Consider the following 25787-nt stretch of genomic DNA (forward strand, 5'->3'; position numbering starts at 1 on the left):
TTAAATGTTAGGACAATCCCAGTGGAAACTTGATAAACTTTGTTCCCAAGGAGAGGTTGGTTCTAGATAGTCCTTTCTCACTTGTCCTGACAGAAATTTACCCTTGGCCATTGGGATATCTATGCCAATTGTGACGCTCATCTACATCCTGACCAATGTGGCCTATTACACAGTGTTGAACATTTCAGATGTCCTTAGCAGTGATGCCGTGGCTGTGGTGAGTCTCTTTGGATCCCCGTTTGTTCATCATCTCATGATATGGAGCCACTGTGCACAGCTTAGTCTCTCTTCCTGCACCCTCCTGAGCTCTGCAGGATGAGGTCATGAGTCTAGGCCAGAGGGTGGGTGGGCTGCTTAGCAGTGATTGCATTTGTTCCAAGGTCACAGATGCAGGAGGATTATGAAACCCTGTCCTGTTTAAGTGCCTCTTCTATGCCCTGCCCACAGACATTTGCTGACCAGACATTTGGCATGTTCAGCTGGATCATCCCCATTGCTGTTGCCCTATCCTGCTTTGGGGGCCTCAATGCATCGATCTTTGCTTCATCAAGGTACCGTGTCTCTGTGTCACTGATAATAGATCACAATATGTCATTCTCTGGGGCTTAGGCATAAGAGCTCCTTTTTTCCCTCCTTCTCATGGGCGTACAGGGCTGTGTGTGTGTGTGTGTGTGTGGGCATGTACTTGCCTTTGTGCAAGTAGTACATTTATATGCTGGTAGCTCATGTTTCTGTCTGAGATGAGGACAAATTGTATGCTGATAGCTCATGTTTATGTGCTGGCAGCTCATGTCTATATATTGGTAGCTCATGTTTCCATCTGAGATGAGAACAGATTGATAAAAGGTATAGGGGAGAAAGGCAATAGCTTGGATGGGTGACTCCAGCAGGGACCAGATTCTAGGCTCCTTGTGGGTTATGCTGTAGCCCCAGGATTCATTCCTTCAGTAAATAATAACAGCACTTGCTGTGTACCAGGTATTGGTGCTATGTACAGAAAGACTTTCCCCCTCACTTCACAGAAAATGCCAAGGCCATCAGGTTGCCTGATCTCCTCTCTGTGCAGACTTATCATTAAGCATGCTGATCCTTCCTATTGTTGCAGAGGAAGAAGCAGGTGTGCCTCTCCTGGGAGTCTCTGCTACCTGGGCTCAGGGTTCCAGCACTTCTCCTCTTTTTCAGCAGTTTGCTCTTGGCCCTTCTCTTTGGCAGGTGCTTTCTTGGAGCCAGCTCTCCATGAGCTTCTCTCCTCTCCACTCAGGAGAGTCACAAAATAGCTTTTCCCATCTCTCCTCTTCCCACTTACTGGATGCACTTCTTTTTATTTTTAAATTAATTCTTTTTAGAGATTGGGGTCTCACTATGTTGCCTAGGCTGGTCTCAAACTCCTGGCCTCAAGTGATCTCCCACCTTAACCTCCTGAGTAGCTGGGATTAAAGGCATGCACCACCATGCCTGGCCCTGGATGCACCTGTGAGACAGCAGTCTGCACTTCACCTTTCATTCATTTTCCCATCTGTTACAGTTTGGCTTCTATTATCTGAAAAATATTCTTCTTAAGACTATCTCTTTCTTAGCCTGTATTTAATTTTCATCCCACTGGACCTTTGAAGCAAGTGATGCTGATCACTTTCCAAGTCTGAAACGATTCCTCTGGCTTCTGTGACATAAGATACCTAAGAAAGTTTCTTTCCTGATTTCTCTTCCACTCACCCTATAACTGGTGTTGTCCCCAGGGCCAGGGGTATAATAGTTATCCAATAAATATTTGCCACATGAACACATAGAAGGATGAAAAATAAAAGAAATAGTTTTGTCCCATTCATTCTTTTTACTGGTTTTCACACACTAGTGCATGTATTGTGCCTCCCTGGGGCAACCAAAGAATTAGAGAAGTTAAGGCCTTGTAAAAGAACATAGTGTCGCTGGGCACAGTGGCTCATGCCTGTAATTCCAGCACTTTGGGAGGCCTAGGCGGGAGGATCACCTGAGGACAGGAGTTCAAAACCAGCCTGGCCAGTATGATGAAACCCCATCTCTACTAAAAATACCAAAAAAAAAAAAAAAATTTAGCTGGGTGTGGTGTCATGTGCTTGTAGTCCCAGCCACTTGGGAGGCTGAGACAAGAGAATTATTTGAACCCAGGAGGCGGAGGTTGCAGTGAGCCGAGATTGTGCCACTGCACTCCAGCCTGGGTGACAGAGCAAGACTCTGTCTCAAAAAGAAAAAAGTAGTGTCATCTTCCCTCTGCTCAGCCTAGTTGCGATAGACTTCTTGTCTAGCCTTTGGCCTCCAGAGTCTTGTGTCAGATCCTGTCAAGCCCTTACCTTAAAGCCACAGCTAGCTCTCAGTGTTTGTTCAGACTCCACAGCATGGCCTTGTATGCAGGTTCTTCCCAGCACCCTCTTCTCACACAGCTTGTCCTGGTGCTCTAGGCATTTTACATCAACCTCCAATGAGGCCACGCTCTTTCATGCCTCCACACAGTTTTCCTTTGTACATGCTTATTTTCTCCATCTACCAACTTGCTTCTGGCAACTCTTCTTTGCATCTCTTCTCTTACAAAGCATTTTGGTCCCCCAACCTGCCCTCAAGCCTAGCGAGTGAGTGCCATGTACTTCCAAGATGATGCTGACCACACTGGGTGGGAGTTCATTTCTGTGCCACTCTTTTTCCCAGTTGGTAGAGCTCTTTAGGTGTAGAAAGGAAGCCTGGGTTGTCTCTTCGACCCTCAGTCTTGCCCTGGCCTATCATACGTCAGTTCAGGGAAGATATATGGAGGGCATGAATGGAAATCTAGCTGTCCTTTAAAAGTCATTATGTTAGCTATGAATCCGTGGCATGGATTGGGTGAATCTGTTAGTGGGTGACAGCAGGATGAGGCATCTGTTGGATGTTGGTGAGGCATCTGTGGTTCAGAGAAGATGTCTGGGTGATGGTGGGTTCCATAGCTGAGGGCCTTGGGTGGTCAGTGGATAATGGTGGGTGGGGCATGTAGGTAGTGGTGAGGTGCCCGGGGATGAAGAGGGAGGGAAAGTCTGTGGGAAAGCGGGGAGTGGGGAGGTTGAACTGGTAATACGCTAAGGATCTGGGATGCTCCTGGGAGGCTGCATCCTGCTTTCCTTGGGGGCTCTAAGCCAAGTTTGTCCGCATGAGGAGCGTGGCCGTATAGCTGACACATTTCTCTTCCGTCTAGGTTGTTCTTCGTGGGCTCCCGTGAGGGCCACCTCCCGGACCTTCTGTCCATGATCCACATTGAACGTTTTACACCTATTCCTGCTTTACTGTTCAATGTAAGCTTTGCTGGGGACCATGGGGCTTGGGCGGATCTGTGCATTGCTCCTTCTGATTTGTGCTAAGTTGTTATGTAAGAGGGATTCTGAGAAAGGCCTTACTCTAAGATTTGAAAAACAGTTCATTTTTTGTTGTCATTTAGTTCTTTTATGGTTTTAAGTGTAAATTTTGGAATTTATATTATAGCATAGTATTGAGAAAGATGGGGATTAACTTTTTCTCAAATGGCAGCCAGCTATACCAATATCATTTATTGAGTAATCCATTTTTCCATAGTTTTCAAACTTTTATCATAGAAAAGTAATAATAGCTAATTTTTTAGGGTGCTCAATATGTGCCAATTATAATTGTATGCTCCTTAAATGTATAATCTCAGCTAATCCTCCCCATCAGCACCAAGCCTCCTTAGTTTAGCTTTATACTGACTATCTGAAAACTAAAGAGGGATCAAAGGTACTTCTTTAGTTCTCTCACCCTTGGAATTTTCCCAGCAATTCTCACATTTGTTTGTCTTGATGAACTTTTCTATCATTTCATCAAAATAACAGAAAAATCCTCTTGATATTTTGATAGGGCCAGCATTGAATTTATAAATTTAAGAAGTTATCTGACTACAGGCATGTACTACCAAGGCTGGCTAATTTATTTTTTGTACAGATGAGGTCTCACTATGTTGCCTAGGCTGGTCCTGAGTTCCTGGGCTCCAGTGAGCTGCCACTTCAATCTCCCAGAGTTCTGGGATTATAGGCACTAGCCACCATGCCCAGCCTTCTCTTCTTAATACAGGGTCCTCCTTTATCTCCACAGAAGGGGCTCTTTTTGTTTTAAATTCTTTGTTGATAATTTTAATGAAAAGATTATTGAAATTTAAATACATTTGACCTTGTCCCAGGACTCTAGGCCCTGATCCTTGTCTTCTGGGATCCTTTTGTTCCAGAGGCTACTTCTGTCATATATCTGAATGGATCTATTTTGCTAGTTTCCAGGTTCAACACCTGACTCTAGAGGCCTGAAACGCTACAATTTCTTCCTCTGGCTCAAAATTCTTCCCTGGGGAGAGAGTTACAGCTTATTATTTATTGACATTATTTAGTCCAGATGGATATGGATCCATTTTGCTAGTTAGTATTTCTCAGGCTCCAGGACAGTGATGGTTCTAAAGGTGTTTGCCCCATTTGTATGGCAGGAGTTGGGATCCAGGTCTAAGCCCTCTCATGTTAAGTGTGATCAATGTTAAGGTTGGTGCACTGAAGAGGGCCTCAATGCATGCTTTTCTAGAGTGCTTGCAACAAGGGGGAGGCACTGTGTGGAGGAAGGGCTGCAACAGAAGAGGAAAGATGCTACCTTGAGGGTTAATGTACCTCAAGGTCCATCAAGGAATGGACTTATCTGATGCCAAAGGGTCAATGAAAAGAGCCAAAGGTAATCTGGTGAAGTGGCATCAGATCTAGCACTGACTGCTCGGTGGGGGGGTTTCCTGGGGGCGCAAGTGGTGATGATGCTCCCTGCCTCCTGACCCCTTTCCCGCAGTGTACCATGACACTCATCTACCTCATCGTGGAGGATGTTTTCCAGCTCATCAACTACTTCAGCTTCAGCTACTGGTTCTTCGTGGGCCTGTCTGTTGTTGGACAGCTGTACCTTCGCTGGAAGGAGCCTGAGCGGCCCCGGCCTCTCAAGGTCAGCAGCTCTGGGCAGACTAGGAGGGGTGGGCCAACTCCCTAAGGTGCCTTCTTGCCCATGACTTGTTTCCTCTTCCCATGTTACTTAGTATCTCACCCCCTCTATTTCAGCTGAGCCTGTTTTTCCCCATCGTGTTCTGCATATGCTCCATATTTCTGGTGATAGTGCCCCTCTTCAGTGACACCATTAATTCCCTCATCGGCATTGGGATTGCCCTTTCTGGAGTCCCTTTCTACTTCCTGGGTGTTTACCTGCCAGAGTCCCGGAGGCCACTGTTTATTCGGAATGTCCTGGGTGAGCTTCTCTTTGCCACTTTACTAACTGGCGGCTGTGTGTACATGTGCATGCAAAGGTGAGGGGTGGCTAACAGCTTTCCCATACTCAGAATTTGCTGGAGGCCATGAGACCCAGCTGTCCATGACTTCCCTTTTGATTTTGACACAATTACTTCAGTTCTAATTTTAGTGTCCTATTTTGGGGCTAAAACATTACCTCCTGACAACACAAGTCACCTGGAAAGATGGGCCATGCATCAGACTCTGGTTGGGCATGGGACAGAGGATGATGAGGCTTGTTGGGCGAGAGGGGCAAAACCTGGTACAGGGTACCCAAGGGGCAGGTGGGAGGGAGCATTAGATGTTACTAGTCAGCCTTGTGTTCAGGTTGGATCTGTAGCTAGATGTTTACTAAATCCTGTGCTTCTCTATTTTCATTTAGCTGCTATCACCAGAAGCACGCAGCAGCTTTGCTTTTGTGTCCTGACTGAGCTTGATGTAGCCGAAGAGGAAAAGGCTGAGAGGAAAACTGACTAGAGGTCAGAGGTAGCTCTCCGAGGGCCACCTATGGCCACAGCCGCCAAAATCCTGATAACAAGATTCTGTGGGCTCAACTCTCCTGAATTAAAGGAGCCTTTTGACCCACATCATATAACCAGGCTTAGGGCCAGTGCTCGCTCTTATTGGTAAGCTATAGGAGGAGACTCAGGATCTGGGCCAACCTCAAGGTGGGGACTTCAGAGGGTGGGGGAAGATTGGGGAACAGAGGAATGGTCATTTAGTTTTACTCCAGATGGGTAGATGCAGTTCTTACAGATATTTACTTCGTAAGGTGCAGTGGAGAAGAGGGAATGCTAGGTTGATAGGACTGGTGGCTTCTGAACTTGGTATTTGAGATTTGAAGTAGGAGTCCCTATAGAGGGGCTGCTTTACGGGAAGTTTTCCTCTGACCAGGTCCAACACTTGACTTTAAAGGCCTGAAATGCTACCATTTCTTCCTCTGGCTCAAAATTCTTCCCTGGGGAGAGAGTTATATTCCATTATTTATTGATATTTAGTCCAGAACACCAGTTCTAATGAAGCATGAGTGTCTTTTCATCTATAGGATGCAATAGGCTCATTATATTTAAAATTCAAAGCACCCAAAACTGAGTCCCTCTGCTCTCAGAAATGTTTGTGGTGTTGGATCAGACTCTGACCACAATTTTATGCCATTTAGCACAATCTTCTATTGAGTCTTACCTGCAACAATGAACTTTAAAGATTTTTTTACTCATGTACCAGTTATACTTTAGTATATAAGTAGGTCACATTACAAGCACCTGGCTCAGGTCCAGCAAGGACAGATGAACAAATTCATGAGTCAGAAGTCTGTTAATACTGCTGTTTTTGAAGGATAATCCTTTATTTTACTTAAGACCTTGTGTCTTTGTTCTAGCTGATAGTAAATCTCTGGGTTTCTGTTACAAACTTTAAGAGGGCTGAAACTTATGGAATTCGGGTGGATCACCTGAATTCTTTCAGCTGTCAACGGCTTGGAGAACATCTCATGGGCTCAAGTCATCAAATAACCTGTTCCTCTCTGTAAGGGCAGTGTGAGGGACTGCTGTGCAGACCCAAGCAAACCCACCCTGGTGCTAGGTCATTTTTCTGAAAACCTCACATCAGGCTGCATCCTCCTCTTCTGTCCCTGGCACCAGGCTTTGTTTACACTTGGAGCCACCTTGGTGTGGGTCACCAGGACAGTGCACTCCTCTCCTGCCAGCCTCCTTTTCCCCAAGGTGTGGTGGGCTATAGTCTCAGGAAGAGCTTGGTACTTGTGGGGACTTCTGTTTTCTCCCTGTGGAGATAGTGAAGACTGGGAGGAAAGCTGCTTCAACTTCAGTCCGGCTCCTCAGCAGACTGCACAAGTGCAGACAACTAATTCTGGTGCTCAGGCTGGGCTCTCCACCCAAGTCAGGCCTGCTCTGGCCTAATGGATCTTACTCTATGAGAAGTACAGCTGCAATGGATTGTACAACTGTTTTGTGATGCTGCCAGACACTGTCATCCTGGGCCCAGAAGAACCTGCTAGCTTGACACACCTCATGGGCTTCTTATGCTTAGGTTTTAGAATTGGTCAACAGTGAGGCAGTCTCCCTTTCTGACCATTCTTCTCCACCCAGTCACAGATAAGGGAATAACCTTGGACATATATTTGCTCAATAAAGATTGAAGGAATCATGGTCACAGTTGCCTTGGGTTCAGAGCATAATGCATATGTGAAGCATGGGGTGACATTCTTACTGTCATGGGTTCAGGATTTGTACGGCAAATTCCTGCCTGGCGACAGGGTGTCTTGTGCAAAGGCTGACCTGCCTAAACTCTAAGAACATGACTTCTGTCTGAGCCAAGCTGGCACCCATCCCAGGACTCCCCTGGAGCTAATCCTTTAAGCAAAGTGTGCCTGCCTTAAAGATCCCTGACCCTGGCTTTACCGTTCTCCACCAGATAACCAGCTAATCCTAGGAATCTGCTGCCCCCCAGAGGCTTCTAGGAAAAGCAAGGACCTTACAGGCCAGGTGCCCTAGTACTTGCTTAGTGAGCCGTGTCATCCTCCTTTCATTTTTGGATGGTGACAGCATTCTTCCCCTCTGTGCTGGATACAGACTTCTCTCAGGATCCTCTTTTTGGGAGTGAAGCCAGAGACTCCTTACAGCACTCACACTTCATGGTGGAATTAATTTCTGCCAGCTCTTTGTTGTCTGTCTCCTTAAATCCTTCTCCTGGTGTGCTTATCCCTTTTGCAGTGAGTACAGTTTATTAAGTTGCCAGCCCTTTAATGTTGGTAAAACTTAATGAGTACATAAATGGCAGTGAGCACATTGTAATAGCACAGTGTTTTCTTTTTTCACCTGGTTGCTGTGAGTGTAAGAATGGTTTTCAATCCTTTGTTTCTATGCCTACAGACAGAAAGCAGATGTCTAATATGAGACATACAAGTTGCTGCCTGTTATAATGTTGAATTACTCCTTTGTGCATACCTAGGATGTTTGTTTTAATGAGTTGCAATATATAGGGCTTGAGTACACAGAATTTAATCACTTTGGCAGGTTTAACAACTCCATGTAGGTAAGAACTAGTGTAGGTAAAGGCTTAGGAAATGGACATTAAGTCAAAGAATGATAGCAGGTAGGAGGGAGGAGAGATACTTAGGAAATCTTAAAAGAGGTGGCAAGAAGGCATCTCCCTGTGTAACTCACTTCCCCCATGATAGTGAGTCAGAGACACTGTCACAGGCTATGAGGGCACACCCCTAACTGAATGTTATGCGTTGTTTTCGTAGACCTGTGCTGTCCCGCTACAACAGCTACTAGTCACATGTAGCTAAGTACATTAAAATGAAATAAAATTAAAAGCCCAGTTTCTCAGTTGCACTAATCACATTTCAAGTGCTCAGCAGCCACCTGTGTCTGCTACTACACAGCGCAGACACAGAACATACTGTCACTACAGATAGATCTATGCTAGAATAAACACTAAGGCAGTCAGTGAACGCAGCTGTGGTTTGGAAAGGCATAGGGACAGAGTTTGCTTAGAAGAGATACAGTTGTAACAAAATTGACCCTGTTGATAGTAGTTTGTGTTCCAGGTGAGTGTTGTGAAGAGTAAACATTACTCAGTGGCAAGCTGAGTTCAAAAGGTGCTTTGTTTTTCCTCCCTTAAGTCCTTAGTAGCTATAATCAATGCTGAAACTTCTGTCTCACTACCCCTCACCCTCCCTGTTTTAGATATTCAGATTTAAAAGGTTTTAAAATAATTATTTTCTTCCATGTTCAAAGCTAGCTTTTACTAAACACATGCATCACATTCATATATATGCTGTTTCTTGGCACCACTGCCAAAGGAAGTCAGTAATTCCACAACCATTATCAGAGTTTGGAAGCAGAGATAGTTGGTATATAAAATCTCCCACAGCTCAGACAGACTACTTTCTGCCCTAATGGCCATTACTATCCAGTCTGTATTGCTACAAGGGACCCACTGGTACCCCTCTTAGATGCCATCTATCCAAAGGAACAGGGTTTTCTTAGAGGCAGGCAGCGTGGTGGTATGGCAAGGCAGAAACTTACTGCTAATGAAATGGGAACCTCTCTTTCCCTTGTGGTTTCAGCACAGGAGAACCTGACCTGAATTCCAGGAAAATGCCTGGGCCAAGAAGCTAAAGAAACCTTCCTTTTTATAACATTTTTTTTTTCTTTCAAACCGTAGGGTTACTTTTGATTGAGGCAAAGGGGCCCTACTGTAAGTAAGTGGAAAAGACTCCCTTAACAAAAGTTTTCACTGTGTTGGGATGGTGCTGCCCAACATGCTTGATATGCTTTTCTTCCACATGTTAAGCTAGAAAACCTAAGAGGATGTCAGCAGGGCAGTTTACCCTGGACTCAGAGCCCTCACGGGCTTGTGACAGAACCTCATGGACATCACAAGACCATCAGTCTGAATCCAGGTCATGGAGGTTGTCATAGCCGAACTCCTTCTGCACATCCAGAGGGTACTTGTGCCACATCCGCTGTCTGCTGCTGCCTCTTTCCTCCTCACTCAGGCTGTTGTAGTCAGCAGAGCCTGGAACGAGATCCCGGGAATGGAATCTAAATGTGATTTTCCTTGGCTACTGCAGCACCCCCTTCTCTTCTCAGAAAGGTCTGTTTTTGTTCCTGATTGTAATACAAAATACTTGCTCAATAAAGAAAATAAAGACTATAGAATTTTTTTTTAAAGCACTTACTTTCTTATCATCTAAACCAAGTCCCTTCATACTGGAGTATTTCATCACTTCTCTCCTCAGTATAGGATTTTTTTGTTGTTGTAAGATTTGTAGTCGTATTGTAAATATTTTTGTACTTTCCCCTCTTAACGTATTATTGACAAACCTCCCCAATATAATATTCAATTGTTTGATTAATTTCTCTGTTATCAGACACTAATACATTATTTTTGTTAGCCCTTCTCCTCTCTTCTTCTGACACAGGTATCACAGGAGCTGTGTTGTCAGGGCATTTTTCTTTCTTCTTCCCCCAGGTACTATGTCTTTCTTACAACAGTTGTACATGCAGCAGTTTTTTGAGAAGTTAGATAACTGATTTGTGAAAATGCTGGGCTTACTCCTACTGGCAAACCTCTCTCTTCATTGGTTTCTTGACTGGAGCAGGGAAAGAGACAATGAGCTACATATTGTACATAATCTCAACCACTAAAATTCATGCAGTACCATCTCATCTCGAGAGAGAATGAGGCTCAGTGAGGTGAAGTAACTGCCCAAGACCTACAGCAAAGTAATGACAACTACAGATTTGAACCCAGGCCTGACGGATTATTAGGATTATTACACCCCCAGGAGGCCCATGGGAAACACTGGTCTTTGGGCCTCCTACAGCATGAGTTGCGGTTGAGCTGTTGGAGCTCAATGGCAGAGAAGGAAAGGCAGTTACGATGCACCTATCAACCATGTCTGCACCTCAGTCTTGGATCTTACCAGTCCCTCCCTGTCCAGAGCTGCCACTCACCTCTGGAATCCTCATCTCCATCACTGCTCTCCTCCTCTGGGTACTCATTGCGCCAGTTATTCTCACTGTTCTCGTCATCTTCATCTTCATAAATGTCCTCTGGTTCTTGATCATCATTCACCTACACATCTCGACACAAACATGAGTCCAAGTCAGAACCTCTAAGGTTATGCTCTGGGGGAAGCTGTAAGCATACCAGCTTGGAGAGATGTCATATAAAAGTGCCAGGTGAAAAAACTGCTGAGGCAAAGTAGGAGTTAGTTTGACTCTGTTGCACATGAGGCTATGAGAGAGATAACAGCCCCCTTCCACTCAGAGTCCAGCTCCAGAATGGCAGGACAGGCTGAACTCCATGAGATGGGAACACAGGGAAAAGAGGAGTGATGGCTGTAAGCGACTCTTTCAAATTCCAAGGTCAAAACCAAAACCCAAGCATAAGAGGTACAGAAAGGCAGGAAGAAGGGCCATGCAGTGGTCCAAGGTGGGTACCTGACTGCAAATCTGTGTCCTAATACAGGTGCAGGATACAGTGCTTCTCAATTATAGTCTTAGCATGATAGGTGCCACCTTAACTTTTCTTGTTAATCATTTTAGAATTTAAGATAGGCCAGGTGTGGTGGCTCACGCCCGTAATCCCAACACTTTGGGAGGCCAAGGTGGGCAGATCACTTGAGGTCAGAAGTTTGAGACCAGCCTGGCCAACATGGTAAAATCCCGTCTCTACTAAAAATACAAAAATTAGCCAGGTGTGGTGGTGGGCACCTGTAATCCCAGCTACTTGGGAGGCTGAGGCAGGAGAACTGCTTGAACCCAGGAGGTGGAGGTTGCAGTTAGCCAAGATTGCGCCGCTGCACTCCAGCCTAGGTGGCAGAGCAAGACTCCGTCTCAAAAAAAAAAAAAAAAAAAAGAAAAAAAAAAAGATAATGGTGTCAGCTAGGTGTGGTGGATCACAGTGGATCATGCCTGTAATCCTAGCACTTTGGGAGGCCAAGGTGGAGGATCATTTGGGTGCAGAGCCTGGACAACATAATGAGACCCTCTCTCTACAAAACAACAAAAATTAGGGCATCGTGTTGCATGCCTGTACTCCTGGCTGGCTACTTGGGAGGCTGAGATGGGAGGATAGCTTGAGCCTGGGAGAAAGAGGCTGCAGTGAGCTCAGCACCACTGCACTCCAGCTTGGGCGACAGAGCAAGACCTTGTCTCAGAAAAGAAAATAATAGTGTCAGGACGTTAGCTTTCTTCATCCAAGGTTTTCTCTACTTCTGAGATATGAATTAAAAAATAGGTTTTGTTGTCATTCACATCAAGAATTTCCGGTTTTATCTTGTCTTGATCTTATCATAAGCCTCATACACATACTTCCCTCCAAGAGTGGATAGCTATAAACAATAAAGATGTTGCAAACCTTGTAAAAGATTCATTAATGTAAAAATTATCAATCTAAGATGATCTTTCCCCAAATTTCCCATGCTATAAAGTCAGGTTCCTAAAAGGCATTTAGAATAAATTTTTCCTTTTAAGGAGGAAAAGAACTAAGGACAATGATGATCAGGAGTGAAGCCCAGGGAAGCAAAGCATTCTGATTAGAGAAAAGAGTTTAGGATGCCTCATGCCCTCTCCTCATGGGCCCCCTTACCAGCTCCCACTCTTGGCTATAGGGCTGCACGGAGAGGATGTTCTCAATCCAGCCTGGAGTGGCCGTCTCCAAGTAGTAAATGTCATATACATAGTCGTGTTTTTGTTCTTCCTGGTGCCTGACTCCTGGTCCATCCTCAGACACAGTCAATCGCTCACGGATCAATTCTATAGAATTGCAGAGTATCACATCTGAGTCAGATGTCTGTAAAGAAACCACAGATTACACATGCATGACCCAAAACATCATGTTCCATGAGGAGGAACCTAAAAGTTGGGTGAAGGAAGACTCCCTACAGTTCTTAGACAGGGTCTCGGTCTGTCGCCCAGGGCTGGAGTGCAGTGGTACGATCTTGGCTCACTGCAATCTCTACCTCCCAGGTTCAAGCAATTCTCCTGCCTCAGCCTCCCGATTAGCTGGGACTACAGGTGCGTGTCACCACACCCGGCTAATTTTTTTATTTTAGTAGAGATGGGGTTTTACCTTGTTAGCCAGGATGGTCTTGATCTCCTGACTTCAAGTAATCCGCCTGCCTGGACCTCCCAAAGTGCTGGGATTACAGGTGTGAGCCACTGCGCCCAGCTACAGTTCTATAATGTTGTGGTCAAGATTCTTATCCTTATGAACTCCTAGTCTCTTAATTAATTATTAGAGAATCAAGAATCTCTATAAAATTACTGTATAATTCTTATTTTGAGATAGAAACCTACAAGATCGCCTCCAACTCTTTTGTGCTTGGCTCTCATGCCTATAATCCCAACGCTTTGGGAAGCCAAGGTGGATTCCTTGAGCCTAGAAACTCAAGACCAGCCTGGGCAACATGGTAAAACCTCCGTCGCTACAAAGAAACACAAAAATTAGCTGAGTGTGGTGGTGTGTGCCTGTAGTCCCAGGTCCTCGGGAGGTTGAGGCTGAAGTAACCTGTGATCATGCCACTGTACTCCATCATGGGTGAAAGAGTGAGACCTGTCTCAAAACAATGAAAGAAAAAAAAATTTGGGAAGACGGGCCTATCTAGAAGAGGGAAAAGACAGAAGACCTGGCTTGTCCTGACCCCAAGCTCTAAGTCAGACCTGCTTCTACAGGTCCTGTGAGTTCCTTTGGTATTCTACAATTGTTCTCTCTTTGGGGATCACCAGGCTCACAGTAGCACCCCTATGAATGAACTTGAAATGGGTTTGTATTTTGTGTGGCCTCCTGTAGAAGCCAACAGGTATTTCCTGGTAACCTCTACCACTGCCCATCATTTGGCTTGCCATATACTGACATTCTTCTTTTAACTGCAAACTGGGAATGGGCTTACCTATAGTCCTACTACCGCAAAGAATAGTTTGAAATGCAATGCCCCAAAGTAGAAATGGCCCAGGTAAGATGTGCACCAGTGCTGACAGGCTGTGTTAGCCAGGGGTCTTCTGACCTGGTGATCCACCCGCCTTGAACTCCCAAAGTGCTGGGATTACAAGTGTGAGCCACCGCGCCCGGCCCCATATTTTCAATTATACTACACATAGCATTTTGTCTTGTTAAACATATACATTTTCCCCTACAGCCAGTCATCAATTCTAAGGGTCCAGACAGTTATGTCAATCTCTTGGATATAATTTTTAACTGCCATGTATAGTGTTGCAATGAATGTGCCATTTCCTGCTGTGATAATGGAGATGAATGTAACTCATAAGGTTTTTGTGAGGATTAAATGAGTTAAATTAAAAGAAAATATAACAAGTACTTAGCACACTATTTGATGTAATTACTTAATCAACAGTAGCTTTTGTTAATATCATAGCTTAGCTTAGCTGTTTGCTTCTGCTGAATTATTTCTCTAGAATAAATCTTGGAGGTGGGACTACTAGTTAAAAGGAATTGAAGTCCTTTAATTTTTAATTTCCTATTAAGTTTATTTAGTAAGGGCTGGGTGCGGGCTCACGCCTATAATCCCAGCACTTTGGGAAGCCGAGGCAGGCAGATCATGAGATCAGGAGATCGAGAACATCCTGGCCATGGTGGAACCTCATCTCTACTTAAACACAAAGAATTAGCCAGGCATCTGTAGTCCCAGCTACTCTGGAGACTGAGGGGGGAAATCTCTCAAACCCAGGAGATGGAAGCTGCAGTGAGCTGAGATCACGCCACTGCACTCCAGCCTGGGTGACAGAGCAAGACTCCATCTTAAAAAAAAAAAATATTATTTAATAGGAATTTAATTTGCTTAAAATGTAAATTATGTCAATTTAAGGAGGAATTCATTGTAACATGGCATAAATGCTGTCATTTTAAAATTTCCTTAGATATTTTTAATTTTAAAATTTCTTTAGATTATGCATGGCTTTAGGTCCAAAGAATAATAAATTTGTGTATTTAAAATATGGTCCCCACTCCTGTAAAGCCATGCTGTTTTCCAAAATGCTTGCCATCAATTTTATTCCTATTGTGTATGCTTTTAATCATCGCCTTGCCAACAGTGCTATCAACTACTTTTTTCTTGCTAGTCTAGTATGCATAAAACCTCAAGCATACTTTAAGCTTAAATTCGTATTTTTTCCCTATAAGTACTCTGTGCAAACATTTTTGGTATGTGTAGAGTTGGTATTGCTTTACTGGAAAAATTTCTGTTCATATCTGTCATCAGTTTATTTTCTAGTTTTCTTTATAAAATTAAATTAGCTACTTAATTTTTTTTTTTTTTGAGATGGAGTTTTGTCGCCTAGGCTGGAGTGCAGTGGTACGATTTTGGCTCACTACAACTTCTGCCTCCTGGGTTCAAGCAATTCTCCTGCCTCAGCCTCCTGAGTAGCTGGGATTACAGGCGCCCACCACCACGCCCACCTAATTTTTGTATTTTTAGTAGAGACAGGGTTTCACCAAGTTGGTCAGGCTGGTCTCAAACTTCTGACCTCAAGTGATCCGCCTGCCTTGGCCTCCCAAAGTGCTGGAATTACAGGTGTGAGCCACTGTGCCCAGCCTGATGAACTATTTACTTGATTCAATTCCACTGATCACTGGTTTACTTTACACATTTTATAAGTCATGAATTAGTCTGGAATGTTCTGGTGAAAAATGCGACTATGGACATCATACACAAATTGCTATCCAATTACACTAGGACTGGCTGCGCACGGTGACTCACACCTGTAATCCCAGCACTTTGGGAGGCTGAGGCGGGTGGATCACCTGAGGTCAGGAGTTCAATACCAGCCTGGCCAACATGGTGAAACTCCATCTCTACTAAAAATACCAAATTAACCGGGCGTAGTGGCTTATGCCTGTGATCCTAGCTACTCGGGAGGCTGAGGCATGAGAACCGCTGGAACTCAGGAGGCGGATGTTGCAGTGAGCCGAGATCGTGCCACTGCACTCCAGCCTGGGCAAAAAGGGCAAGACTCCGTCTCAGAAAAAACAAAAAATAAAACCCACAAAACAAAAACAACAACAACACGCTAACACCATTTGCTTGTTGCTTGTGGATTCATTTTGAATTATAATTGAATTTTTTAAGTTTTAAAAATTATTGAGATGAGTTCTATAAAAATGTTTATCAAGAGAGGGCACACTGGCTCACGCCTGTAATCCCAGCACTTTGGGAGGTTGAGGTGGGCAGATCACTTGAGGCCAGGAGTTTGCAACCAGCCTAGCTGACATGGTGAAACCCCATCTCTACTAAAAATGCAAAAATTAGTTGGTTGTGGTGGCTCATGACTATAATCCCAACTACTTGAGAGGCTAAGGCAGGACAATCTCTTGAACCTGGGAGGCAGAGGTTGCAGTGAGCTGAGATCATGCCACTGCACTCTAGCCTGGGCCACAGGGTGAGACTTCCACTGGGGAAAAAAAAAAGGCGGGAGGAGGGGGGACACCTTATGTTGAGAATTCTCTATTTTTTTAGAGACAGGGTTGTGCTCTGTTGCCCAAGCCAGAGGGCAGTGACTTGATCATAGCTCACTGCAATCTCTCATTCCTGAGTTCAAGTGATCCTCCTGCCCCAACCTCCCCAGTAGTTAGGACTACAAGCAGGTGCCACCATGCCCAGCTAATTTCCTTTTCCTTTTTGTAGTGACAAGGTCTTGCTTTGTTGCCCAGGCTGGTCTCAAGCGACCCTCCTGCCTCAGCCTCCCAAAGCACTGGGATTACAGAATTTATTTTCTTTCTGTCTGTCCTCTCTTTCTTTCGTCTTTTTTTTTTTGGAGACAGGGTCTCACTCTGTCGCCTAGGCTGAAATGCCACTGTGCACAGTCACAGCTCAATGTAGCATTGACCTCCCTAGGCTCAGGTGATCCTCCCATCTGGGCCTCCCAACGTGCTGGGATCACAAGCTTCAGCTACGATGCCCAGCCTCAGGAGAATGTTCTATTTCTATGGTTTTGGTGCATGTAGTAAAACTTTTTTAAAAAGTGAGTGCAAATGAATTTAGCAAATGTAATGTAGTAAAGAAAAGCACTGGATTAAATGTGAGAGGACTTGCAATGTAGACCTAAATCTACCTCAAACTTGATACGCTAACCAGGACTAGTCCTTCAACCTCTCTTTGATCAGTTTTCCTACTTGCTCTGTCTCTACTTTGCTACAGTAATTCCCGTCTCAGGGTGAAAGGCAACATCCTTACAAATACCTAGACAGTCTAGCAGGCATCCTCCCCTCAAATTCCTTACTGCTCTCCTCTAGCTCACTGGGCTCTGGGCACCTTGCAAGGAGCAGGGAAACTTGGCTTCAGGGCCTCTTTACTTTCAGGTTCTCTGCCTATAAGTCCTCTCGGTATCTGCAATGCCCTGCCATTCATCTGCAAGTCTTCACTCAAATGTCATTTTCTCAGTGACACTCTCACTGAAGTGATACCACTCTTCCTGCTTTGTCTCCCCCCACTTTACATCCCTTATCACCATCTGACACTGAATTGACTCGTTTACTGTTTCTCTCCACCTGCATGTTAGGTCCTCACTGCTGTATCCACAGAATCTAGGAACGTAGTACACACATGTTGGATGAATAGCCAAATCTGTAAAATGAAGCCGTCCCGCCGGATGGATCATCCATCCCCTTAAGATGAAGCTGTGTGCTGCTATTGGGCCCAGTCTCCTGGCATTACCGTCCTGAGAATCCCAGCGGCCACCTTGAGGGGCGTACTCACTTTGCAGGAGGCCGCAGCGGCGGCTTCAGGTTCTCCCTCCTCGTGAACAAGGTCTAACAGCTGAAAGCCCGAGTCCTCGGAGACTTCTGGGTTCCCCGACGTGTACTCGGACTCCTGGCCGCTCGACGTGGTCCCCGAGGATCGGCGGCTGGAGACCACCCGGTAGCGGCCTTCCTGCCGGATCTCCTGAGCCGAGGCGCGGAGATTGCGGCGGACACGTTGCTGGCTGTCCCGTGACGGGCGCAGAGCTGCCCGCAGGAGTGGCTGGACTGGCTCCTCCTAGGGGGTAACAGGGAAGGGAGGTCGGCATAAGCAGGGGTTCGTGATCGAGTCAGGGATCGGGTTTCGGGCCGGCTGCACCCTAAGATGCCCCACCAGCTGCACCACGCCTAATACCTGGGAGCACACAGTGGCCACCAACTGGAAGACATTATTCTCGGCTGCTCTGTGCAGACCCTGTGGCGTCTTCTGGGCCGCTGACTCGACCGCGTCGCTCCGGAGGCGTTTACAGGCAAGCACAAGAGCCTCGGCTGGCTCCGCACTGCGTTTCCGCTTCACCCGGAGCACAGCCGTCCTGCCGGCCTCCATAATGACTGCCGCGGAGCACTGTGGGAACGCGCGGGGTGCGATGGGATAGCCTTCCAGTTCCGCCTTGGGACCCGTTCCCCGAACAGTCTTCGCGCGCAGGCGGGGTGCCGCTTCGCGCGCTGGCCGCGGCAAAATGATGATAGCAGCGGAGGCGAGCGGAGGAGTTTCCGCGGCGGGTGAGGCGCTGGGTGTGCTGGGAAGGTGGAGTCGCTTTGGAGTTCGGGGTGCAGCCAGCATCATGTCCTCAGCACTAGGGCTTCGGCAGAGGAGCCTGGCGTGGGCGTACTTGGACTCTGGGGACTTTTCCGGAGTCCGAGTAGGGAGACTTGGAGCACCCTGACCTGCAGGAGAGCGGGGTTCCAGGCAGACCCCCGACTCTGCAGTCCAGTCGGGTGCTTGCTGCTCGCAGGCCTGGGTCGCAGTACTTGTGCCTGGCGCCTCCTCTCAGCCAGAGACCGCAGTAGCTCCAAGCATCGCACCCCCTAACTGGGCCACGGTTCTCTGGTTGACCGACCTGCTATCTTTCCCACTCACTGTGTTCTGAGTAATTGGAGAGTCGTGTATTCACTACACGCCAGCTCGAGTGGTCCTGTAAAAGCGTACACCCAGTGTAGAAAACCCTTGAGTGGCTCCCACTGCTTTTAGAACAAAATCCGAACGCCTTTCGGAAATCGACAAGGCCCAGCTTGATTGAGCAGAAGATGTGATAGGAGATGAGGAGTGGGCTTCTGCAAAAGTGCTTCGGTCGCTCAGGCTTTTGGTACATTTTGCTTATGCACCTAGTTCTTTCTACCTTAGGGCTTTCTCTTGGGAAAGTTGGGGTAAGGATTCCTGACGTGTAAAACCTCTTCCCCAACTTTTATCCTGGTCTGTCTTGTAGATCTCAAATGCTACCTTCCTCAGAGAGTTCTTCTGTAACCTTGGTGTTCACTCTCTGCAGCGCTCTGTGTATTTCTTGCATTCATGTAGTCTGTAATTTGTGTTACTCTGTCATTAGAGTCTAAGCTCTCTAGTTTGTGGTGGTGGCTCCAGTCCCTAATACAGTGTCTGGCACATAGAAGGTATTTAATAAATTTAGTTATTTTTTCGAGACAGACTTCACTTTGCTGCCTAGGCTGAGTGCAGTGGTGTGATCAAGGCTCACTGCAGCCTTGACGTCCCGGGCTCAAGCGATCCTCTCACCTCAGCCTCCCGAGTAGCTGAGACTACAAGGACGCACCACTACACTCGGCTAATTATTAATTTTAATATATGCATACTTAATTTTAATATATGCGTGTGTGTGTATATATATGTGTATGTGTGTGTGTGTGTGTGTGTGTGTATATATATATATATATATATTTTTTTTTTTTTAAAGACAAGGGCTCACTCTGTCACCCAGGCTGGAGTTCACTGGTGCCATCTGGGCTCACTGCAACCTCTGCCTTCCGGGCTCTAGTGATTCTCCTACCCAGCCTCCTGAGTAGCTGGGAGTAAGTAGCTGGTACCACAGGCGCAGGCCATTTGGCCTAATTAATTTTTTTATTTTTTGTAGAGAACGGCGTCTCACTCTGTTGTGCAGGCTGGTCTGGAACGTCCAGACTCAAGAGATCCTTGCACCTAGGCCTCTCAAAGTGCTGGGATCACAGGTGTGAGCCACCACCCCCTAGCAAATACATTTTGAATGATTGAATGGACCTTCTGCTCTGCAGTCTGGTAATATAATTAGGACTTGGCGTGGTGGTTTCTCTTTCCTCCTTGTAAATGACCATGTGAATTTACAACTCTTGGAGAATGAGGAGGGGGTCAGAGAATGTCCCCTGAATCTGTAGTGTAGGCTCCTTCTGGGAGAGGACAAATAATAATGGATGAGGGCATTTAGCCATATAAGGTGTGTAGTGCCCACCAGAAGAGGTTCATGCCTTCATAAAATTGTTAACACAAGACATAGTTCCAGGTTTGTTTGCTTTTCGTTTTGTTTGTTTTGAGGCAGAGTCTTGCTCTGTAGCCCAGGCTGGAGTGCAATGGCGCAATCTTGGCTCACTGCAACCTCCGCCTCCCAGGTTGAAGCAATTCTCCTGCCTCAGCCTCCCCAAGTAGCAGGGATTACAGGTGCGTGCCACCACGCCCCAGCTAATTTTTTGTATTTTTAGTAGAGACGGGATTTCGCCATGTTGGCCAGGCTGGTCTTTGAACTCCTGACCTCAGGTGATCCACCTGCCTTGGTCTCCCAAAGTGCTGGGATTACAGGAGTGAGCAACCATACCTAAGCGGTTTCCAGGTTTTGAAAAGACACTGTTGTCCTGGTTTTAGACTTAGCAGCATCACAGACAAGAAAGGAATTCTATGGATTAAAGTTTTTTACTGTTTTTTTTTTTCCACTTCAGATGGGTAAAGGTTTGTGGGAGGCACATCTGACACAGGTGCGTGAACACCCTGTCATCACGCTTATGAACTACAAAAGGATCACTCTTAACCTTTAAGTGACTTCAGAATTGATTCCACATGGACCACAGGATTGGTATTTCAGGACTCCACCATATGGATCCTATTGACATGTTTGACACCTGGTTCAGTTTTACTTCAGCCAAACCGATTGATTCAATGTGCATGATTATCCAAGCCTTTCTAATCGGATGAAATGCCTTCTCCCTCCACATACCCTGCTTCTCCTCCTGCCTCAGTCGAATCCACCTTTTAAGCCTTCCCTGAACATTCAGCCAGAAATGGCCATTTCTTTCTCCAGCATTTGTTGGACAGAGTTTTCTAATGCACATTACAGATTCTAATAGTTCTAGATATTCTATCTGCAAAATAAGTGTTAGTACACGAGATAGAGTGGATTATAGCAATGCTGTTAAGCTGCAGGTTGCAACCCGTTGATGGGTCCTGACCAGCAAGTAAAAGGGAAGCTGGGTGCCATGGTGCATGCTGGTAATCTAGCTACTTAGGAGGCTGATGTAGGAGGATCGCTTGAGTCTAGGAGTTCAAGGCTGTAGTTCAGTGGGATGATCATGCCCGTGAATAGCCATGCGCTCCAGCCTGGACAGCAGGGAGATTCCATCTCTTACAAACAGTGAAAATGAAATAGAGCATATCAGAGGGCCTTGTTCATGGGAAATCAGTATTATTTTGTGGAACTTTTAGTTATATGCATATATGCAGGTGTGTATTGAGTCTCATTGTAAAGCATATTTCTTACTGGGGTTATCAGAAAGTTTGAAAGCCATTAGACTGAAGCCTGAGCGACCGAAGCACTTTTGCAGAAGCCCACTCCTCATCTCCTATCACATCTTCTGCTCAATCAAGCTGGGCCTTGTTGACTTCCGAAAGACGTTCGGATTTTCTTCTAAAAGCAGTGGGAGCCGGGGTTTTAGAAGGAGAGTTTTACCTGGACAGATTGTCTACTTTGAACCAGGTCAGTGACTGCCTGCCTGCATTTGTTCAGGGAAGATTGTTTCTCATCTGTTTGTTTTTTTGTTTGTTTTTTGGACGGAGTCTTATTCCGTCGCCCAGGGTAGAGTGCAGTGGTGTGATCTCGGCTCACTGCAACCTTTGCATCCTGGGTTCAAGTGATTCTCCTGCCTCAGCCTTCTGAGTAGCTGGGAATTCAGACGTGAGCCACCATGCCTGTCTAATTTTTGTATTTTTAGTAGAGACGAGGTTTTGCCATATTGGCCAGACTGGTCTTGGTACTCCTGACTTCAGGTGACCCGCCTGCCTTGGCCTCCCAAAGCGCTGGGATTGCAGGTGTGAGCCACCGCACCCAGCCTGTTTCTCATCTGTTTGTGTAAGAATTCCATGTTTACTTACTCTAGATAACTTCAAAAGAAAAAAACTCTGGCCAATAAAAAGCCATAGGAAAGTTTAGGGATCTGTAGAATAGGCATTCTTTCTAAGGTTTCCTGAAGATGCACCGGTGTTTAACAAGAAAGGAAGGGCAGTGTAGAACACCTATTGTTTTCTGAATGGTAAGGGGGTGGGTGTTGGGAGAGCCCACACCTGCAGAGGAGTGCCTTTAGACTTTGAGTGGTGGGTGGTGGTTCTCTGCCTCCCAGAAATAGATCTCTTTGGGGAGACAGGCCATACAAGATGTGAATCTGGTGACATTTTATTTATTTGAAGCAAAATTTTTTTAGATGGAGAAAGGTTTTTAAAAATTGTTTTTAAAATTAAAATTTGAATAGATAAGTAATCACTAAAAAAAAAATGAAGCATAAAACATGCTCATATTAGCTGGGTGTGGGGCACTTACTTGTAGTCCCAGCTACAGGGGTGGCTGAGGCAGGAAGAATGTTTGAGCCCAGGAGTTTGAGTCCAGCCTGGGCAACATAACGGGACCCCATCTCTTTTAAAAAAAAAAAAAAAAAAAGTAAAAAAAATGCTAATATCATGAACATGTGTGTTTTCACCGCCCAGTTTAAGAAAAAGAACAATACTTTTGAAGTCTGCTGTGTACCTCTCCTTGATCCCATCTCTTAGCCTTGTCTCTTAGACGTGAACTATCCTGATTCCCTACTATGCTTTTTAGTGTGATTCCCTGAAGAATGTATTGTTCCATTTTGCATAGCTATAAATTTCATAGAAATGGAATCATATTGCATATGTGGTGTGATTCGCTGTTTTTGCTCATCACTATATTCCTGGAATTATCCATTTTTAGGTTTATGTGTGACTGCGATTTACTGTTTACATGAAAGTTTTCCTGGTTTGACTTGCTCTATCTTCATATTTTTCCTTAAGCTAAGTGTTCAGTATACTAAGGCAGTATGGGTGGCACTTCTTTACCACCACCCCATCTCTTCTCTTCCTAGCCTTGAGGGCTGCACCTAGATGAACCTGTGAGGTTCATTGGACCATTTTGGAAGCACTGAGGCCTGCCGAAGTTTCCAGACCTCTGTACGAATCTGTTGCAGTTTTTTAATGTTATAGGCCGAATATAAAACCAAGTGACTCCTGCTGAAAACATTTAAATATTGATTAACAATACTGTCAGTGGCTTTGACATTTCTATTGATTTCCTCCCCGTTTTTGTCTCTCCTTCCCCTTCCACATTTCGGGGCATTATGTTAATAGATTTTTTTTTTTATATTTGTTTATTTATACACCTCCTGTTTCCTTCTGATGTTAATAGGTTTCTGACCATCAGACTTGTCCACAAGAACTGGTGAGGCTGCTTTTCTGTGCTAAAACTGGGAGCTGATGGGCATCATGAAGATCTTCTGCAGTCGGGCGAATCCAACCACGGGATCTGTGGAGTGGGTGGAGGAGGATGAACACTACGATTATCACCAGGAGATTGCAAGGTACTGCGTTAGTTTACAGCAGGCTGCACCTGGGTAGGGCACTTGATCCCAAAGCAGATGCCTTGGGATCCAATCTGAGCGTGGGCTAGGCTCTAACCCAGTGCTTATGATGAGGGCTGGTTGTTGGTCCTGAGCAAATCTGCTCAGCCAGGTAGGTATATGTGGCAGTTAGGCAAAGTCATGCCTGTTTGGAGCGTCAGACATTTTGTAGCAGCCTTAGCAGAGCCTCAGCATCTGTTTAGTGGAGCAAAGGAAACCCAGGGCTCAGTAGTAGTGTTGATGAAGTTGAATCATTTACTTGCCTCACTGAAATGCTGACACGTTCATCATCATATGGTTAAATTCTTTTGAATGAAAAAAATGAAAATACTTTTCTTTTTTTTTTTTTTTTTTTTTTTTTGAGACTGAACCTTGCTCTGTTGCCCAGGCTGGAGTGCTGTGGTGCAGTCTCAGCTCACTGCAACCTCCATCTCCCGGGTTCAAGTGATTTTCCTGTCTCGGCCTCCCGAGTAGCTAGAATTACAGGTGCCTGCCACCACGCCTGGCTAATCTTTTGTGTGTGTTTCTTCTTTTTTTTAAGGATATGATCCACTGAAATCTTTTGTGTTTTTAGTAGAGATGGGGTTTCATCATGTTGGCCAGGCTGGTCTTGAACTCCTGAACTTAGGTGATCTGCCCACCTTGGCCTCCCAAAGTGCTGGGATTATATGTATGAGCCACTGTGCCCAGCCAAAAATGCTTTTTTTTCCCCCGCTTAGAAGAAACATTTAAAAGTATGTGAGTTGTTATGTAGCAATCGTTAAGTGCATTTGGTGTGCCATCATTGTGCTACTAAGGCTGTGGATACTAAGATGAAGAAGATCCCGTTCTCATCTTCAAGGACCGTACAGTTTTGTGGAAGAGACAGGCACGTAAAAAATTAACGCACAGGCCAGGCACATTGGCTCTTACCTGTAATCCCAGCACTTTGGGAGGCCGAGGTGGGTGGATCACAAGGTTAGGAGTTCAAAACCAGCTTGGCCAGTATGTAAAATCCCGTCTCTACTGAAAATACAAAAATTAGCCGGGCGTAGTGGTGGGCGCCCTGTAGTCCCAGCTACTTGGGAGGCTGAGGCAGGAGAATCCCTTGAACCTGGGAGGCAGAGGTTGTAGTAAGCTGAGATTGTGCCACTGTACTCCAGCTTGGGAAACAGAGTGAGACTCCATCTCAAAAAAAAAAAAAATTACATTATAAAGGCCAGGCAAGGTGGCTCATGCCTATAATCCCAGCATTTTGGGAGGCCGAGGTGGGCAGATCACAAGGTCAGGAGATCAAGACCATCCTGGCCAACATGATGAAACCCCATCTCTAATAAAAATACAAAAATTAGCTGGGCGTGGTGGTGCGTGCCTGTCATCCCAACTACTTGGGAGGCTGAGGCAGGAGAATCACTTGAACTTGAGAGGTGAAGGTTGCAATGAGCCCAAGATTGTGCCACTGTACTCTAGCCCGGGTAACAGAGTGAGACTGAAAAAAAAAAAAAATTTTTTTACAGCACAGTAGGATAGAGGTGTAAATGGGCACAAAAGGTCATGGAAGCAAAAAGAACCAGCTGGACTTGGGATGTGAGGTAATGTTTGAATAATTTCTGAATTCTTCTTTTACTTTTTTTTTTTTTTTTTAATTAGAGACGGGGTTTCACCATGTTGGCCAGGCTGGTCTCGAACTCCTGACCTCAGGTGATCCGCCCGCCTCAGCCTCCCAAAGTGCTGGGATTACAGGCGTGAGCCACCACGCCCGGCAGTTTCTGAATTCTAAAGGAAGAGAAGTTGAAGTCTGAGCAGCAGGGATTCCATGTAAGTTTTCAGATGAGCCAGTTTGTGGCTGGGTGCAGTGGCCCACACCTGTAGTCCCAGCCACTTGGGAGGCCAAGGCAGGAGGATTGCTTGTTCCCAAGAGTTCAGGTCCAGCCTGGGAAACATAGTAAAACCCTGTCTCACGAACAAAAAACAGAAAAAAACACCAAAAACAGATGGGGCAGTTTGGGGAGCAGCTAGCAGTTTAGCATGGCTGGAGTGTGGTACAAAAGTAGGGTTATGGTAAGAGAGAGAGGCTGCTGAAATCGTAGGCAGGGTCATTTTGTAAAGGGTGGTAGCAAAATGCAGAAAGAAGAACGTGAGTTTAAGTCCAAGCTCTGCCACTTCTCTACTCTCTTGGCCAAGTTACTTCTCTGAGCCTTAATATAAAATAATATATACTTCAGTATAATAATACATTATCTCACAGTATAATACAATTAATGATTAAAGGTAATACAGTGTCTAGTACAGAATAAGAGCTTAAAATATTTTTCTTTTTTTTTTTTTTTTTTT

At 45.4% G+C, this 25787-nt stretch overlaps 3 protein-coding genes and 1 pseudogene across 15 annotated transcripts in view; 2 read left to right on the top strand and 2 right to left on the bottom strand.

Moving 5' to 3' along the window:
* SLC7A6 (solute carrier family 7 member 6) overlaps positions 1–10012 on the top strand; it is a 39451-nt gene extending 29439 nt beyond the window's left edge. For all 12 annotated transcript variants that reach the window (XM_064383213.1, XM_012437433.3, XM_064383214.1 and 9 more), the window contains 6 exons: positions 94–217; positions 448–551; positions 3197–3293; positions 4825–4974; positions 5088–5271; positions 5695–10012. In XM_064383213.1, coding sequence (XP_064239283.1) covers positions 94–217; positions 448–551; positions 3197–3293; positions 4825–4974; positions 5088–5271; positions 5695–5789 — 754 coding nt within the window. In that variant the 3' untranslated portion in view covers positions 5790–10012. The remainder of the gene's footprint in view (positions 1–93; positions 218–447; positions 552–3196; positions 3294–4824; positions 4975–5087; positions 5272–5694) is intronic.
* SLC7A6OS (solute carrier family 7 member 6 opposite strand) lies at positions 6634–18167 on the bottom strand. Its single transcript, XM_012437436.3, has 5 exons — positions 17956–18167; positions 17560–17838; positions 12438–12641; positions 10799–10919; positions 6634–9857 (listed from the first exon to the last, which is right to left on the bottom strand). Exons 1-5 carry the CDS (start codon positions 18145–18147, stop codon positions 9727–9729), a joined length of 927 nt encoding a protein of 308 aa, XP_012292859.2. The 5' UTR covers positions 18148–18167; the 3' UTR covers positions 6634–9726.
* A 28-nt stretch (positions 18168–18195) lies between these two features.
* The window catches only part of PRMT7 (protein arginine methyltransferase 7), a 49769-nt gene continuing 42177 nt past the window's right edge, over positions 18196–25787 (top strand). For both annotated transcript variants that reach the window (XM_064383218.1, XM_021672536.2), the window contains exons 1-2: positions 18196–18323; positions 23264–23435. In XM_064383218.1, the coding sequence (XP_064239288.1) occupies positions 23332–23435 (104 nt within the window). In that variant the 5' untranslated portion in view covers positions 18196–18323; positions 23264–23331. The remainder of the gene's footprint in view (positions 18324–23263; positions 23436–25787) is intronic.
* LOC135277325 (small nucleolar RNA U13) lies at positions 20511–20596 on the bottom strand (annotated as a pseudogene).

Source organism: Aotus nancymaae, unplaced genomic scaffold, assembly GCF_030222135.1.
Source record: "Aotus nancymaae isolate 86718 unplaced genomic scaffold, 86718_ANA_hifiasm-v0.15.2.pri h1tg000030l, whole genome shotgun sequence".
NCBI classification, from domain to species: Eukaryota; Metazoa; Chordata; class Mammalia; order Primates; family Aotidae; genus Aotus; species Aotus nancymaae.